General features: G+C 37.7%; 1 protein-coding gene across 1 annotated transcript in view; it reads left to right on the forward strand.

Moving 5' to 3' along the window:
* ROBO1 (roundabout guidance receptor 1) overlaps nt 1–17,676 on the forward strand; it is a 707,322-nt gene that overhangs the window by 442,394 nt on the left and 247,252 nt on the right. Inside the window, exon 4 of the mRNA XM_057404322.1 lies at nt 2,761–3,087. Within this exon, the coding sequence (XP_057260305.1) occupies nt 2,761–3,087 (327 nt within the window). The remainder of the gene's footprint in view (nt 1–2,760; nt 3,088–17,676) is intronic.

Consider the following 17,676-nt stretch of genomic DNA (forward strand, 5'->3'; position numbering starts at 1 on the left):
CCCACTGCAAGATTTATGTTGGTAATTGAAGCTGCTGCTTCTCAATAAAACATAAATGCAGCTTAAATAACTGGGCTAAAAGGAAAGAAAGATTTTGAGGGGAAAAAAAAAAGAATGTGTAGATATGTAGAGAGATTATAAACTGATTGTCAAGGCCATTATACCCCTCAGGCAGTTGTCACTAACGCTATGGTTAATGCTATGTGCCAGTTAACAGCTATTACAGCTATTGTCCCTTTCTGCTTTAAGTAGTTTTATGCAATTTTCTACAGAAACGTTACATTATAAAATGCTGGGATTAAAAAAATATGTACGTATTTTAATGGTCATTTCTGCCATCTTAACTCGTCTACTGTTACCCAGCAAAGAAATGTCAAACATATATGAGCATTCCTGGGGTTTCCGGGGGATCTTTTCCCCCTTAAGAGTTTCGAGTCTCAGTTTTCAAGCAGGTTTAGAGGTCAGTCTTTAAACTTTCATCCTGTACAGTACTTGAAGTTTAGTGTACAGTCACTTAAATGTCAGTATGGGAAGTGTGGATGCGATAGATCTGAAAATGGTATTTCATTTCTTTGTGGTCTGGGCCAGACTGAGAGTAACAACAGGAGGCTTGTGTTAGACAGCGTGCTGGTTGGCTAGCATTATCTGTGACAATAGAAATGGGATTCATACTAGCATAAGTGCTCACTTAGTTAAAAATCTATTTATTTAAAAACAATCTTTAAACATTTTACATTGAACTTATATACTTATGAGTTATATAAGAAGTGAGCAGAGGTATAAACAAAGTAAGATTTTTATCCATGTGTAGGCACTTCTACCTTGGAAAGAGAGCTGTAAAATTGATCATCCCAGTTGTGAGGGCAGCAGTATTGGCTGAGGTGCTTTTCACAAGGGCTGTGTAGAAGTTCATTGTGAGTAGACACAAATGCACTTTGCAGTGGCTGAGGTGTGCGCTTAAGGCAAACGGAAGTATATTAAAGGCTTTTTTAGCTACTGTAAAGGACCAGTGCTGGTTGGCGCAATTTTCTTCTCCGTACTTCTAGCTCTCTCACTGTATTTGGCCTGTACCCTTCTTTTAGGTGACTCAGAGCTGGGCTGCACAGTGGGGTGCAGCCAGAAGAAGGATTTAGGAGTTTTCTGGCTTGTGTTTGAGCTGCCGATGCTTTTCCATACTGCTCGTAACAGTTTTCATGTCTCAGGCAGCTGTTACAGTTAAAAGTGAATGTAAAGTATTATTACTTGTTTGCTTTAGATACTACAAAATCTTGCATTATTGTGACTATTTGAGCAGAAATTGGCTAATGAGGTAGATGAGGAAAGATTTATTCTAATTTAGGAATAAAGTCCTAGATACAATACTACATATATTATCTTTTCATAAAGGACTGCATAGTAGGATTATTGCTGTTGGAGTTATTTTGTATTTAATGGTCAGTAATGTTCTTATGAAACTACTCTCTTTTACTGCATACAGCATGCAAATATATTTCAAGTAGAGAAGTCATACTACCAGAGATTTGGGAGCGTGTGGTTAGTGCTAGCTGCTTAGTGTGCCATTTATTTGCATTGATTGTCTTGAGGTGAAGGAAATGTGAAATGAATTTTACATGACAATTCTACATTTTATATTATTTATATATATAAAAATATATAATATGCACACATATAGTGTAAGTATGCATGAAAACAGAGCTCTCTGGGATTCCTCTCCTTTTTCCATACTAATTTATGGTTTGTTAACCTGCAGGGAATAGATCTTTTATTTCCTTCTGGTGCTTCACAGCTTTTTAAACCTCATGTTATTAATAAGGAATCTTGGCAACTAAAATTTTAATAATCAGGAGTTAGTGACCCAAGAGATTAATTTTATCAATGGCAGAGTTGGGTATCAAGGAAAAAAATAACAGCAATTTGAGATCGAGTCAACAATTTAAAACCCTGAAAGTTTTAGTAGCTGCTTCGTCCTAATTTGGAGTTCTTTGACACCCAGTTGTTTGCTGTATTCTGCTGTGGTATATATCTATCCAGACTATTACAGTTTTCCTTCATGCCAGTTATCAGCCTGCAGAAACTGAATTATTTTCTACAAGAATCATCTTGTTTGTTTGCAACTTTTCTGTTATCCCTGATAGCGTTGTCTCGCATTATATCAGAGTTCTAGATTTTATAATGTAAAAAGTTGCTCTAATTTTGCCTAAGAAACACTCAGTCATCAGCCTAACAAGTGACTTAAAAAAGAGCTGATAGCGCAAGTGAAATAATGCTACTTTGTAGGTGCTGGAGATACTAGACTTACTCTGTGGACATTGCATGAATTCATGGGCTTTCCAAAAGGTTGAATGAGTTTGGCTATAGCTTTTTGTGATGGATTAGAGAAGAACCAGTTTTGCTAGTCTGATGTCTGTAGAGTATCTGTAAGACTAGTTTTTCATAATTATGCATATATGTCTAAATTTTTATATGTGAGTATAGATCAATATAAAAATGGATGTGATTTAGGACTGTGGCAGTTTAGTTCACTAATACAGATCACCTGTTGAAAAAAATGCTTTGGAATGTATTTACCTGGGAGAACCCTGCACACAATGAAGAGCAAGCATTAAGGTTTGGGGGTATTTTTTTCCACTTTCAGATGTTAATAGCTGTTCTTTATTAGATCCTCTACTACAAGGTAGTGGTTAAGTAGTTGTTTCACAAAACACAGTGATTGTACCTGACAAAGACCTCCTACTAAAACTTTGTGTTTGTATCTTGCAGGCTCCCGTCTTCGGCAAGAAGATTTCCCACCTCGAATTGTCGAACACCCCTCCGATCTAATCGTTTCCAAAGGAGAACCAGCAACTTTAAACTGCAAAGCAGAAGGGAGGCCGACCCCTACCATTGAGTGGTACAAGGGAGGGGAGAGGGTGGAAACGGACAAGGATGATCCACGCTCCCACCGCATGCTACTGCCCAGTGGATCTTTATTTTTCTTACGCATTGTCCATGGGCGCAAGAGTAGGCCTGATGAAGGGGTCTATGTCTGTGTGGCAAGGAATTACCTTGGGGAAGCTGTAAGTCATAATGCATCGCTGGAGGTGGCAAGTAAGTACATTTATTTCTTTTCCGCTCTTTGGTAGCAGCCGCTTGCTTTGATGTCGTTTGAAGATAAAGTGTGAGCTGCCTCTGGGGCATTGACTTAAAAGCAGTGAAGGAATTATGCAGTTAATTATTATTAATAGAGAGTCAAATAGGGAAATAGACAAGGTATTGTATCACTCTGAAATGTAAACATTTTTATGCGTTCTTGCTACTTTTATGCCTCCATGCAATTATGATTACTTAAAGTTTATCTTTGTGTACTTGGTTTCAGTTTATAGATGTTTTTTCTTGCCAGATAACCATGCAAAATGCAATGTGTACTGGGAGACAGAATAGCCAGGATTTGTTGTAATAGGTTTGACCTTGCTGTTGCACAAATAAACCCTAGGAAAAATGCTAGCAGATTTAGAAACATAAATGAGCCGAGTTTTGTTTTTTCTCTAAAAGAAGTAGCCCACAAATCATCTCTCCAGTTCTAAGTATTTGGCCAACGGAAGGAACAGTCAAGTATGTTCACGTCACTTTGTAATGCTTATCTCATCCTGTATACCCTTTAAACCCTGCTTGTTTTGGAGGCAGAGAGTGTACATGAAAGTGTTCTAAGCTTTCATATGGAGGGCCAAGTGTAGGTCATAAAATAGCAGTTTTGGGGTACTGAAGTATACACAGAAACCTTGCCATTCAAAAGTTAGGTATTTGCTTTAAGTCGCTTGTATAGGCTTCCCCTGTAATCTGTGGCAATTCATCTGGTGTCATGTTTAAGAGCTGGCACACAACTATGTGAGTCGCTCTCTGAAAACACTGATCTCTCTGTGGGCTATACGATTTATGTTAACTATCTCTGATGAGGTTTATAACTGTTAGATAAGTTAAAGGCTGTCTTGGTGTATAACTGTAGAAGCATTAGATTTTCATAACCCATAGAAGGCAAAGGAAATAGACTATAAATTTCTGCATTTACGTGAGCCCTTTGCCTTCCTTTGTTCACATTCACAGACCAAGGATTTTCATAATCCTTATACAAGAAGGATCTTGATCATCACATATAATACAGAAAATGCACATGATTAAGACCTATAGCCATGCTGTTTCCTTGTTACTACTTCTAGTCATGAAAGTAATCAGTGTCTGGGTAGGTGGAAGTATGCTTATCCAGTAAATCTATATAACCTGTTTAAATCGTCTGTTGCTTGGTTACTCCCAAATGTTATATCCAGTATCTTGTAGGTGTAATTTTGAGTGGGCTTTAATGTTTAAAAGATTTGATTTTTATCTAATTGTTGTTGTTTGCTTTATAGCACTGCTTATAGGTTCTTAAAATGAGTTCTAATGTTGTGTCCATGCAGCAAAGCAACATGGACAGTTTATTCTTATTTTGCGTTCTTCTAGTTCATGATGTACCTTGGAGTAATGTTTGCAATGCATGTAGTGTTTCTGTGTCTTCACAAGTTTTCATCAGAACCCAGAAACAATGAGATAGGCTTTAGTGGCTATTACATTATGGCATGCATAATTTCAACTGGTATATAGTTGCTAGATGTGTTTGTCACCCCTGCCTCAAGTCATCCTTATGTGACTGCAGTAGAGAGTCTGACTGACGTGTTCTGAAAGTAAAATCTTGATATCACCACAAATGTTTAAGATCCTCTGCCAGTACTCAAGATAACTAAATAAAAGACTAATGCCTTATTAAAAATGTTCAAAGGTACACCACCTAACAAAAGTAATCCAGCTCAAAAGTGCCTTCATATCAAGGGATAATGTCCAAAAATAAATACCTACCGTACACAGAGGGGTAAAAAATCACAATATGCATTTGGAAATAAGATTTGTAGGTAAAATAGTATGTAATTTTAATTTAATAATTGGAAGTTATAGACAAACCATTTTAACAGAACAGGCTATGATTTTAATAGAAAAGGTAGTGATGTGACAGTGCAAAAGCACCCAAACACTTTAAATAGCACAGAAGAGGTGAGGAACAATGAAAGGGTTGAAGCCTGATGGAATAAATTTACATTAAATTAGAAATCTGTGCATTGTAGATTCAGTGCTATTGTATTTATAAGCTGTAGCTATATTCACAGTGGATTGGACTGTTTTGATTAGCTTCTCAGTATACCTGTTTAGAGCACCACAGCATTTACATTTCTGAGTGTTTACAGAGTGTCCTGGGTTCAACTGTAGCTTTTATTTGTGCCTTTATTTGATTGTGACAAAGTACTCATTTGGTTATATGCTTTGATACTGCTTTTTTAACCAAATGACTTTTGTAAAATTCATAAGAAGCATGTTTTGCAATGTACCTGATAGCTCTTGCTGGAAAAAGCATCCCCTGTCTACACCAATTTGTTTCATAATGTGATAGGGAATCTATCACATTTTCTTCCATCACCTCTTATAGTTGCAACCTTAATCAGATGATGTTCCTTCACTGTTCAATGTATGTGTAGATTTGACTTCAGTTTTAGGTTAATACTTAAAACTAAACTGGATGTCTGCTATTACTTCATCCAGATCAATTTTAAACACTTCCGGTGCTCATCATTAATAAGGTAGTTTGTTGCCTGTGTAACAAGGTGAACATCTTCCTTAAGTACTCTCTGCATAGATTCTGTAGTTGCAAAGAAGGAAATGCAGAGGGATTTCAGATCAAAAATGTCAGAATTGCACTGTATTAAAAGCTGTCATACCTTCTCAAATACCTTTGTTTGTTAGAAACTTTAAAACCAGCTTTAGATGTGATTGCCATCATGGGGGACAGACTAAAATCACAAATGATAAAATTGTAGGGGGAATTCTCCCTCTGCTTTGTCCCTTTCTGTTCATCAGACTTTCTTTAGTGACTTGACTGAGGGGTGTGTGTCATTTAATCCAGAAGATGCTGCATTTTATTCCGCTGACTTCTCAATTAATACATGATCTAAATACCATTTATTGTCAGCAAATTGAATTAAACCTCTTACGCAATCTCTGCAATCTCCAAAACGTCTGAAGATCCTATGTGTCTACGCATAGCATTGGGGATTTGTTACATCTTCTCTATAATGCTATTTTATTTGTACGTATATATATATATAAAGTATTCTTTGCAGCTGTATTTACTGCAGTTTCTGTAATTATTTCCTTGAAACCATGCTCCTAAAAAGACTGAAAACCAAGATGATTCTTCTGGCTGGTAAAGAGCTGTGTCTTTCTTTAAGTCTACGAAACGAGTATTTGAACCCCCACTGCCTATATTCTGTTTGATTATGTTGCAGGGACTGTGACTTTCCTAAATCAAATAAGTAGCCGCTAGATATTTCAAGAACTCAAATCTCTTATGCACTTTAGAGACCAGTAAAACTATTCCAGGCTACACAGGCCTGTAAAGTAGCTTTGTTATTTAATATTACATGACATTTTCTGTTTAATTTAGATCTGTAAGATATTAATAAATGGGAAGGATATAAATTTGCATAAGTAGCCGCTCAGCAGAAAGCTGAATTACAAGGCAATTAAACGAGAGATGTACTCCTGTTTAATTGGGGGATTTGTATTTTTTTGTAGTTGACTGGTTTCATCTATATTTGCAGTGTTATTCGCACAGAACTGAAATGGAGCCTCGCTGTATGTGTTCCAATTTAATCTGCAGTAGAATGAAGTTTCAGTAGGGGAGTGCACAAAGGGTGCAAGATGGGATAAGGAGATAGCAGTCTGTAGTCGTCCTTCAGACTTAGGCTGCTACAAGTCCATTTGCTTCCCTGTTCTTGACTTCCTGAACTCAGCCTTTTGATCACTGGAGACTTACTTAAATTAGCTCCTTGTTTTGTTTTTGAGGAATGTGACTGGTTTTGGATTACTGCCTACTGGTGACACATTTTGCAGTGGTGAAAGGTCCTAAAGAATGTGACAAAGGCATGTCCCTGTCAAAACGAAACTGTGTAATTCTCTCTACAAGTGTCGGCTTTTACAGGTGGGAGTACAAAGTGGGACCGTGCTTGATCCTCAGAGTGAGGGCTGGAGGCTGTTTTATCTATTGCACAATCAGTTGGGAAACAAAAGTTATTGTTCACAGTAGAGAAATCAAAGTTACTCTTCAGCAGACTGGAAAGTGGCTGGAGCTGCTTCATGTGCTTGAATCTCTCGGGATTGTCTGGTGAATGGATGCACCTAATCAAAACCAAATTCTGGTTAGGAAGTTACCAAGACCAAGTTGCTGGTGCATGGTAGTTTGATTCAGTGTTTTCCTTCTGTTAACTCTTTCTAGAGGAAAACTGTATTTCTGAAAGTTGTATGTGTCTGTGAAGTAGTGTTGTGTAGAAACCTACCCATGTCAAGAGTGGTAATGATAGCTGTAAGGGCTGTATTAATCTTTCTCTTCACTTGCTCTAAAGCTTTTGAGGATGTTAAGAAAAATCAAATGCAAATGCAGTTGGTTATGGTTGTTGGTCAGTGGCTTTGTGAGCCTTCATTCAAAGAATATTTTCTCTTAGAAAATCTTACCTCACTTTTGCCATGAGAATTCTAGAGTAACTTTCATCACAATGCTTCTGTTTTCCATTGATACGTGGATTTGTTGCTCAAGAGCAGTACTTTTACAAAAGGATTTGTAAAGTATGTACACATGCATGTTACTTGTAACCTTAATAACAGGGTATTTTACACTAAGTAAACCGCTTTGTGTAAAAGTTTGTTTTCAATTTTCAGTGGATAATTCTCCAAATATTTCCCAGGAACATCCCACTTACAGACTTGCTAGGTTGTGACTTTAAAAACAAATGAACAAAACCCCTTACCTAGCATAGGATTATGAAAGATGAGTTAACAGCACTGTATGCTCAATGGTTCTGTAGCAGTAATACCCTTCTCACAATGAAAAGTCATACTTCTTTGTGTGTGGTTTTCATCAGCTGTTCAGTCTATATGGTGCTAGGGCACATTAGCAAGCTTGCCCTCCTTACTGCTGCTGTACAGCATCAATGTTTGAAGCCAAGCTGAAATCAATGGACAAATTTGCAGATCTTGTTACTTGAGCTATTAATTCCTTGCTGATAAACAAGTGGCTGATCTTGAGTGCTCAGGTGCGTGTATGACAAAGATGAATCTCAGTTTTACAGGAATCTCTTTAAGCTCCTATGCACACACACAAAAAACTTAGTAAAGCTGTACCATTGCTTAGTACAAGCAATGGCATTAACAGAAGTTCCTTGAGGCATAGAAGATTTCAATAGCGATGATGTTGCTAATGCATCTTAAAACTTAGTATTTATCAATGGTAGGTTTAGCTTGAACTTGACTCTGTTTCAGCTGCACAGTAAACCAGGATTACTGCTAACTGCCTCCTAAGCATGTGTGACCAAAATCTAACATCATTTAAGAGAAACTTTTTTGCAGCTGTGTTTTATAATGGAGTTACCTCCATTCGAGGAAAGCAGGAACAGCTACTTTTACAGGTTGGTGTGTATTACTTTCCTCTGCCATTAGTCAGCTGAAGAACATTTGAGAGTTTGAATGTCATTATAGTCCTTTAAGTCCTCTCCCTAGTTTTTGAAGATGTGTTATTTTTTATTCTATAGGTGGTCTGTTTTGTTTACTGACCAGCTGTGGTACTGGAGTAACTTATTAGTACTACCGGGAAATCCCACTTAAGCTACTGGCAGGAAAACTAGTTGTCCGAATGAGATTTCAGGGTGAAAACGTGGAAGAACTAAAAATACCTTTTGAAACTTACTGTCATATTTCTCAATGCTCATGTGCGTGTGTATGCTTGCATGCATGCCTTTTGTCTTAAGCGTAGTAGTACTGCATCCTGAAAAGTTTGAGCAGTGAACCTTGTACTTCTTCCTTTCTTTTTTTGCATTAGATGAAAACGATGTTGTCACATATTGAGTTAGATCTAGTAAGAATAGCAGATTTCTTTACACCTCCCATAGTTTAACAAAGTCTTTCCCAGTTGTGATTACTGTCACCTATAAAAAGTAGGTGAAAGTAGGGTGAAAGATAAGGAATTTCCTTGTCCCATTAAACCTGTGCAACAAAATAGAGTGGTTTTATGTTTGTATTTTGTATAATTTTTTCTGCTCTGTATACCGTCTTTAAATCCTAATATGAATCAAGCAGACACAACAGGAGATAGGTAAGTGAGGCAGCACAGAAATCCAGCAGTGCAGCAAATTGATACATTTAAATATTACAGCTCTTCTGGTACTTAAGTTTAATCATATTATTATGATTATATTCCTAGTGCAGGGTTAGAAAAAATGGTCTTCAATGGTTGTTCTGATAGGCCTCCTTGACTGTCCTATAACATGGTTTAAAAATGGAATACTAACACATTCAAAGGATTTCAGTCTGAACTCACAGCATTCAGATTTCAGTCTGAATCTCTGGCAAATTGCTGGAGATTCCAAATGACAACAACTATTTTGAGGGTAGTTTCCTCTGCTGGGTGGAAATACACCATAATTTTAGCTTGTCTTTGAGTTGGACTGTCGCAACATGTGATGACAACGCATTGAGTGTCTATGTTCTTTATGAAAAGAACTTACCTTCATTCAAGCAGTCCACACATGGCCCATGTCACGTTTCAGACAAAGTGGCTGGTTTTACTGGGAGAAAATAAGATACAAAGTCTAATGTTCCCCACTGAATTGGACTATATGCTTTTTTTTTCCACTCTCCCCTTGCCGTGTCATAATGAATTTCTAGAGAAGAGGTACATTTATAACTAGGAAATTTGGTGTAGTTTTTTCCTGCGTAGCTTTGTCATTGTGACATAATCTTCAGTACATAAACTAATGATTGTTCTATTTCTAAAAACGCTTTGTTGCAGTTTTAAGATTTTTTTTAAAAGGACTAAAAATTGCATACAGTCAGTGTAGGTGTTAAAAACACTTCAGTTGCCTTTGATTGACAAGAAACAGTATTTACCATCCTGTGCAGAGGATGTTTTATTATCAGCCTTGTTGATTCTTGTTGGTAAAACAAAATTATCCTGTTACTCTGAAATTCCTTTGGCAAGTGAGAAAAAGTTGCTACAGAATCCAAACTCTCCAGTGACTTTGCTGTACTTCATTTCCCTGAGTTATGCAGAATATGAGCTGTTCAATTAGCTGCAAAATTATTTCTCACTTTCCATTAGTTTTAGGCAAGATAGGGTCTCCCTGAGTTATTGTTTGCGCTGTTAGCTGAAAGTTAAGCAATACTGTCAAAATTCAAACCACTTAATTTTTATAAGTGTTCTGTGTTTTAAATTATACCTCAAGTCCAACCGCTGGTGTGTTGAAAGAATCAGGCAAACAGCCGATTAACACCCTTCCTCGGTTGCATGACAGTGAATAAAACATTTTGGATATGTATCAGAATTCCCTTCATTTGAGGCACCCACGGCCTCAGACGAAAATATACCCGTTTTAACCAGGCTGTTTGTTCTTTTCCTCATTGAAGAGAAGAATTAAATATATTGTTGGTATCATATAATCCTACCAAATCATATTGTTTTAGCATTGGGTGAACCTCAGAATAACAGTTCTGTTTATTTGCTGTTTGACCCACAGATCTATGTAAGTCCCTATTCTCAACAGTGGTACATATTGGAGAATGCTGTTTACATTTTCTGTGCTTTTAACAGCTACCTCATTTACTATATTTTCACATTTTGTACAAACGAAACATTAAGAGTTTTGTTCTTAGAAGCTGTGCTAAAATGATTTTAATGACGTGAATCATTTGCCTGCTGTTTTGCCGTTCATACCTCTTGAGACCAGAGGAAAAAAGCCATTAACTTTTGTTAACTACCTTTCAGTATTTCTTTTGGTATTTACCGTTAGTTTTAGGATGTTCTTTTCTCAGTTTGTCCTGGGGAGAGCAGCCCCCTTCGCTTTGGTGGAACGTTGCTACTAGAGCCGTGATCCCTACCACTGCTTCGCTAAGAGGTTTATTCACTCGGTTTCTTCAGGCAAATGTCCACCCTTGCAGGGAAGGTGGGGGAGACAAGGAGTTGTTACTTGTTTTGGTGTTGTTTGGTGAAGTCTTGATGATTCAGTCTTGCCTGTACTCAGGAAATAAATGAATCAAATGAGGAGTGTGCCTTAATAGAGTTACTGGATATTCATGCTGTAAAGAGGGTTGCGAGGTTAATTTATGCATTGATGTAAAGATTTAACACAACATAAAAGGAAAGCAGCAAAGCTTCCTGGAAATGCCATAACTTAAATATGTTTCCTAACTGACACAGTTCGGTATGGTAGAACTTAATTTTGTAGTTAAGTATAGGTCTGTTCTTAAAGGAATATTGTTTGTCTGTTATATAAAATACACTTGTATGTATTTGGGAATATGTGAGAGGAGTTTGTAAAGAACTGAAGATTGTATGGCCTGCAGTTGTAGGCTAGTGCTTTAAGGCTTTTGTTGTTCCATGGAAATGTTTGGAAGTCCATACCATTCATGTATTTCATACTAGATCTAAAGTGCTAAGATTAAATATATTTTGGAAGCAGACTAAGAGGGCATTTACTGAGGATGTGTGTCAACATATTGGAGCATTGTAGCTAATTCTGTACTTAGAGTGGTTCACAGGTCAGTGGTATTATTGATGGGTAACGATACAAATGAAAGCTTTTTCTAGAGGCTGGTACATATGAAACAAATACAACTCCTGTGGAAACAGAGCATGTAAAGAAAAGATTCCTATTCAGTGCAATTATGTACTTCTGCCAGGGTCAGTGCAAAGTAATAGGCTGCATGAGCAGTTTGTCTGGCCTAAGGAAGCCGTTCTTACGTATATATCTTCCCAGAAATTATGCAGAATGGAGGAATTTAGGTCCCCTTTAGCCAACAGAGTTCTTTGCTTATGCTCCTGTGACTGTACAGATTATTCTGGTGATGATGAGTAATTTGGGATGTTGGGGTGACCATGCTGGGATGGGTGATCAAGCAAATTATGCATTTTCTACTCTTGCCAGAGATTGCTGTGCAGCTCAGCATTCATAAATCAGAGAATGTGGTGGCAGTCTTTTTGTAGAATGCTGATTCTGATGGGTAAAAGATGATCTGAAACCTTGAACCAAAACTGGAGAAGCTGGTTTTTAAAATGAAGTGGAAGCTATGCCTCGAAGATTTAGACTCATTTGTCATTAGTTTCAGAGGAAAAAAGAAAAAAAAAAAGAATCGTTCAGGTTTAAAGGCTTTAAATGTACTCTCTGAGTGTGAGCCTGAGTTGGATGTGTAAGTAATTTTCCTGAATCCAGCCAACATAGTGCATTGATATCAAAGCTCTGCGTAGTTTTGCTGTTGCTATTCAGAAGCCTGTGGAATGCAATTCCAGTTGTTAACACCAAGTGTAAGTATCAATAAAGGCAGGCATCCTACTTGTATGAAGAAGGAAATGGAGGTTTTGTTACTACAGTCTGTTTTCATTCTTTGCTGCATACTGCCCTTCCTATGGTGGTAGGCGACATGCTGTCTGATAGGCTTCGAGCCTGTATGTCCTGTGGGCAGGGCCTCAAGCAAAGTTTGGAGGGTGGAAGTTATCAAATGAATTGGGAGCATTGGCTGTCTCCTGTTTTTTTCTAATTGGTGAGTTCCTCTGGTCCAAGGGAGTTTTTGTATGCTGTTTTCCACTAAGAGATGGCTTTAAACTCTTGATCTTTCTTTTTCCCTCTCCACCCCTGCTGCAAGACATCTTGGTAGAGCTAAATGGAGATCATTCCTATTTTTGTAAGTGTTCACATCTCCTAGATGATGCTGTAAGACATAGGCCTGTGGGCAAAAGACTAAAGTTAGACAACCAAAATGCTGACTAGTAATCCTCATGCACTGGTTGTTCATATGTTCTTCTCCCCCCCCCCCCCCCCCCCCCCCCCCCCCTTAAATTTTAAACTGTGTTTTGCTGAAGTACTGAAAGACTCGCTCCTGAGCTAAATTTGGAGATAAATTTGCATTGTGCCAATGCTGTTTTGAATTTTAATTTGGAACATTTGGCAAATACTTCATATTGATGAGATGATTATTATTTTGAATCGTCAATCCCCAGAAAAACAATATCAGCTGTGTTTAAATTGTGAAGAAATTGGTTTTCTTTTTCTTTCTACTGTCATTACGTTAAAACGTTTCTTAAAATACATCTTGCTGCCAAAGACAGATTCCCGGCTTTGTGCGTGTGAGCTGTTCTGATGAGAGCGGCCTGACTGCACTTGCATCCTGTATGTAAATTGATTTCAGCCGATTGCTTTGAATTTGAAAGAAATTTAATTTGAAAACTGCCCTGTTCCACTCCCTGCGGTAGTAGATGCTTCTCTACGTCATCTGTTAAGCAGTGCAGAGTCAGCATATGTCTGTTCCTCTCCTATTTAAACTGTTTTCTCCAGAGGAAGAGAAAATTCCCTTTAGACCAGCCCGACATCTGCTGACTCTCCTACCAGCGGAGCAACTGAAAAGATATCTTGCCCGTGATTAAAAGAAGTATGTCTGGAGGCGCTTAGGTTTTGTTCAATTAATCAAAGATTAAACACATGTGGACTCTCTAAACTGGGCTTCTTTGTGCTTCTGAGCTATCAAAAGTGATTGGAAGGGAGCTGTGCACTAGAGCTGGCTTGAGTGAAATTTAATATTTTACCTGTACGCATGCTGTAATTCAGTTCCAAAAGTTCATCATAAAATGAAAAAAAAAACCCACTAAAAATGAGATTTTTTTATTATTATTTTATAACTTAAAAAAAAAAAATCCAGTTAAAAAGAAAAAGACGAGAGTGTCAAATACTTTTGTAACTCCTGGTTTTGTTTCTTTCTTTTTTTAAATTCCTAAGGTTATGTGACTGCTACTTTATGCACAGTTACCATTTGGGTTTCTGTAACCATTTCCAGATGCAAAGGCATTCTTGGTTGCTTTTGTTCTTCAATTCCTATTAGTAAATGCTTTGCTGGCAGAAACAGTGTTATAAAAGTCTGGTATTCAGCACAGTGCCTTATCCTTACTCAAGAATTATACTACAGATAGACTTTAGTAAAAACCTACAAGTTTTTCTCTGATGTTAAAGAAATGAATAGGTTGTTTCACCCTAAAGTATACAGAATCTGTAGACTAAAAATGAAAAGAGTAAGATGGCAGTAATTAAGCAGATTCCTTAAATACCATGCTGTTCTTCAATTTTTCATCAGACACTAGCAAGTCTCTCTTGTAGACATCTTTATCTGCAGATAATTTGTTTGGCTCCAGTTTTATTAGGGGAATTAGTTCTTTGGTGTAGTCTGTGGTAAGGTTTTAAAGCAGGAATGACTCCACTGATAACGTGACTTTACTAAAATACTTTATAAAACTATGTCTTCTTCTGGACTGCTGTTATAGCTGTGAGTTTGGTTTGTTAACTTATTAAATTTTCTTCAAAATATATGAAATCTTACCTGTACTGCCTTCTGAATTAATTAAAATACAGTGGAAAGGTCTGTCCTGTCATAAACAGGAATCAAGCAGCATTTTGAGCAGGATACTTGATAGAAAAGTTTCCTCATAAAGTAAGATGTACTAGAGTTCTATTAATAATTATTGAAGAAAATAATGAAATATTCAAAACTACCATCATGGAATTAGCTATTAAAATAAAAACAATAATCTCAACTTGTAGCTTTTTCATTATGAATAGGCTAAAGCAGTCTTTTGATGTTAATAAAATGTGTAATGGTTCACATTGCAAATTATTTCTTTTTCAAATGCTGACAATTAGGTTTTAAACCAAAACCAGGCACAATGTTTTCAAAAAATGTAAATAGAATAACCATAAAGGACAGCTAATTTTACTCTAGTATTGTACAGAAATAAGATAATTGATGCATATACTTGGATTCCAGATTCTTGGCATTAGTTTGTGATGCTTCCTTTTGCAGGAGCACCCTGAAAATTCCACACTCCTCTGTTTAAAAGCATTTTATTAAGTGTTCAAATGTGCCTGTAGTTGGGAAACAAGGCGGTCTTACTATGGCTGCTCTCTAGCCAGAAGAACTGAGGCAGGAAGAAATTAAATCTTGGTCTCAAAGGGTCACAAAGGCATCTGTCAGCCATGGAGAAACTGGGAACTTGCTCACTGTTGTATGTGTTCCTCACAAGGCTGCTCTTCATCACTCTGTTTTAAAGGACTATTTGAAAGGTTTTGTAGCTTATTTTAGTGGTAATTGCCAAATAACTTTGGAAGTCCTTTGGAATGCTGCAAAAATTATCCCTTTTGGGTGGTGCTGTGCTGGGATATAAATTGAGTTCTCTAACTTGTAATTTTTGATTTTCCTTCTATGGATTTATTCATCTAGACCCTGGATGACTGATTCCCTATGGTTATGGGTTGCTTTTGTTTTTCTCTTTCTCTCTGCCAGCTGCTCATGGATCAGATGAATATATCATGATGATTGTATATTTAACCCTCTGTTGTCCAGAGAAAGAAGGCTACAAAAAAGAAATCCTAATAGTATACCAGTGTATAGAAGGTGCTGGAGAGCCTGATGCAGAGACACTTGGTTTTTTGTCTTCAACTTAGTGTGTTTCTGGTAGACTTGGGACTGCCCCTGCAGAAGCAGACAAGTTTCATTGATTTTAATTTCACCCATGCTCAGGGAAGTGCTATAAAGTCAAACTCATCCCATTTGCTTTAATACATAGTGGATGTGAAGAAGAGGGCTTTGTCCACACCAGGAACATCTAGACTATCTCTCTGCTCCAGCAGCATGACCCCCTTTTGGAGAGATTGTGGGTCTCATGCAGGAATGGTGCTGCCTTCCTCCCTTCTATAGGGATTCTTGGGGCACTGGTTTGCTCCTGGTCTACCCTAATAATATCACAGATGTAGCAGAGCTATCTCTTTTTAAAGCCTGTTACAAAAGGCATGTGGGCTTGAGAGTCTGAATGACTGCAGCAGAAGTGATCCTTCCTGTGGTTTACCCCAGTCTGGGACAAACCCTGTGAAAGAGCCAGCCTGCTCCAACTGTGCTCCATGCTAGGTGCTCTCCATACAGGCAATTCAGGAAGGTGGGAAAGTGCTGGAATGGTTACACTTCCATTTTTAGCCTGTTAGCCATCACCCACGCTCTTTTGTTCCTCCCACCTCCTGCTTCTCCTTACTTCTTTTCTTTCCTTTCTGCACTCCTGTGAGCTAAGCAAATTGCTTAGCACGTTGCATGATGTTCAGTCTTGCTCTAGGCCATCGTGGGAGCCAAGTAAAAACATCTTGAGGAGCTGGATTCAGCCTGCAGGCTGTCAATTAGTTTTCCCTGTTCTAGAGGGAGAATCGCAGCTCATGCATATTTCTGCTCTATGTCATGAAATAGATGCAGAGCTTCAAAGTGAAAAGGGTAGAAAATGGGAGCAGTAATTAGCAGCCACAGTCCCTGGTTTTGCTCCTTCAGTATGCTGTCATCATTTAAATATTTTGTTGCTGCAAAGAAGAAAGTAAGTTTAACCTTTCCTGACTTGAATTATGACAAAAAAGAAATCTGATTTAAATCAATCTTCATAGAGGAATAGATGAGCATAAGAAGAATTTGTCCAGAGAAGAGCAGTGTGAACTAGTGGTGAAAAGTGATTTACTTTTCTTCAAATTATCTGGCTACTTTATATAAAGAATCGAGGAGTGACCATTTCCTCTAAAGACTCACACAAACCCACTGAATTTATAAATATATATAGAGTTACTGAAGTAAAAATACGTAGCTCAAAATGAATTTACCCCAAAATCATTAGCCACAACTTGCAGGTTTTGCTCATAAGACAAATGTTACCAGGTAAACAAGTAGTGGTATAACTGTGTCCACTGTCTGTATTTGAACTGAATGGCTTGGCAGGTATATATGCTTGCATTCAAATGCTTCATTACATGTCTAAACCACAAAGGTGTATGTTATAGACCATTGTCTATAAGACAGCGATGCTGAAAAGGACCTGGAATAACATTAGATAGTCTTACCAAGGCTTTTCCAACTTGTGCTGGGAAATACTACTATATTTACATGAAAATACATGCAGATATCCTGTCTCTACGAAGCTATATGTGTGTGTACTACTCTGACCACTTCGAAGGAAGTGTAAACAGTTTTGTGCCTATGAAGTAAACCAGTTGGTAAAGCATTGCTTATTCTGCTGCACTTTGCCTTTCATACTGCTCTGTGAACTTAAATTAGCACTGGAGTTTATCTCATTACTGTCAGTTGTTATTCAGCTCAGAACACAGGGAAGTTTGAGGTTAAAAGTGCTATTCAGACTGTTTTGGCTTCCAAAAATTGTGTCTTGAAGAAATATGTAGTCAATTCATATGTGGTCATTTATATAGTACACAAATAAGTAAATCCAAGACAAGTAGAAAGAACATAGGATCAAGTAGGTTGTAAAGGACCTTAAAGATGATCAAGTCCAACCTCTACCCCAGCACTGCCAAGGCCACCACTAAACCATATCGCTAAAAGCCTCATCTACACAGTGAGTGAACACTTCCAGGGACAGTGATTTCACCACTGCCCTGGGCAGTCTGTTCCAAGGCCTGAGCAGCTTTTTGGTGGAGAAATGGTTCCTAATATCTGGTCTGAACTTCCCCTGTCCCAGCTTGAGGCCGTTTCCTCTTCTCCTATCCCTTGTTC

The sequence above is a fragment of the Pezoporus wallicus genome, unplaced genomic scaffold (genome assembly GCF_028554395.1).
Source record: "Pezoporus wallicus isolate ANWC-B61680 ecotype Strahan unplaced genomic scaffold, APGP_CSIRO_Pwel_v1 contig_5922, whole genome shotgun sequence".
Classification (NCBI taxonomy): Eukaryota; Metazoa; Chordata; class Aves; order Psittaciformes; family Psittacidae; genus Pezoporus; species Pezoporus wallicus.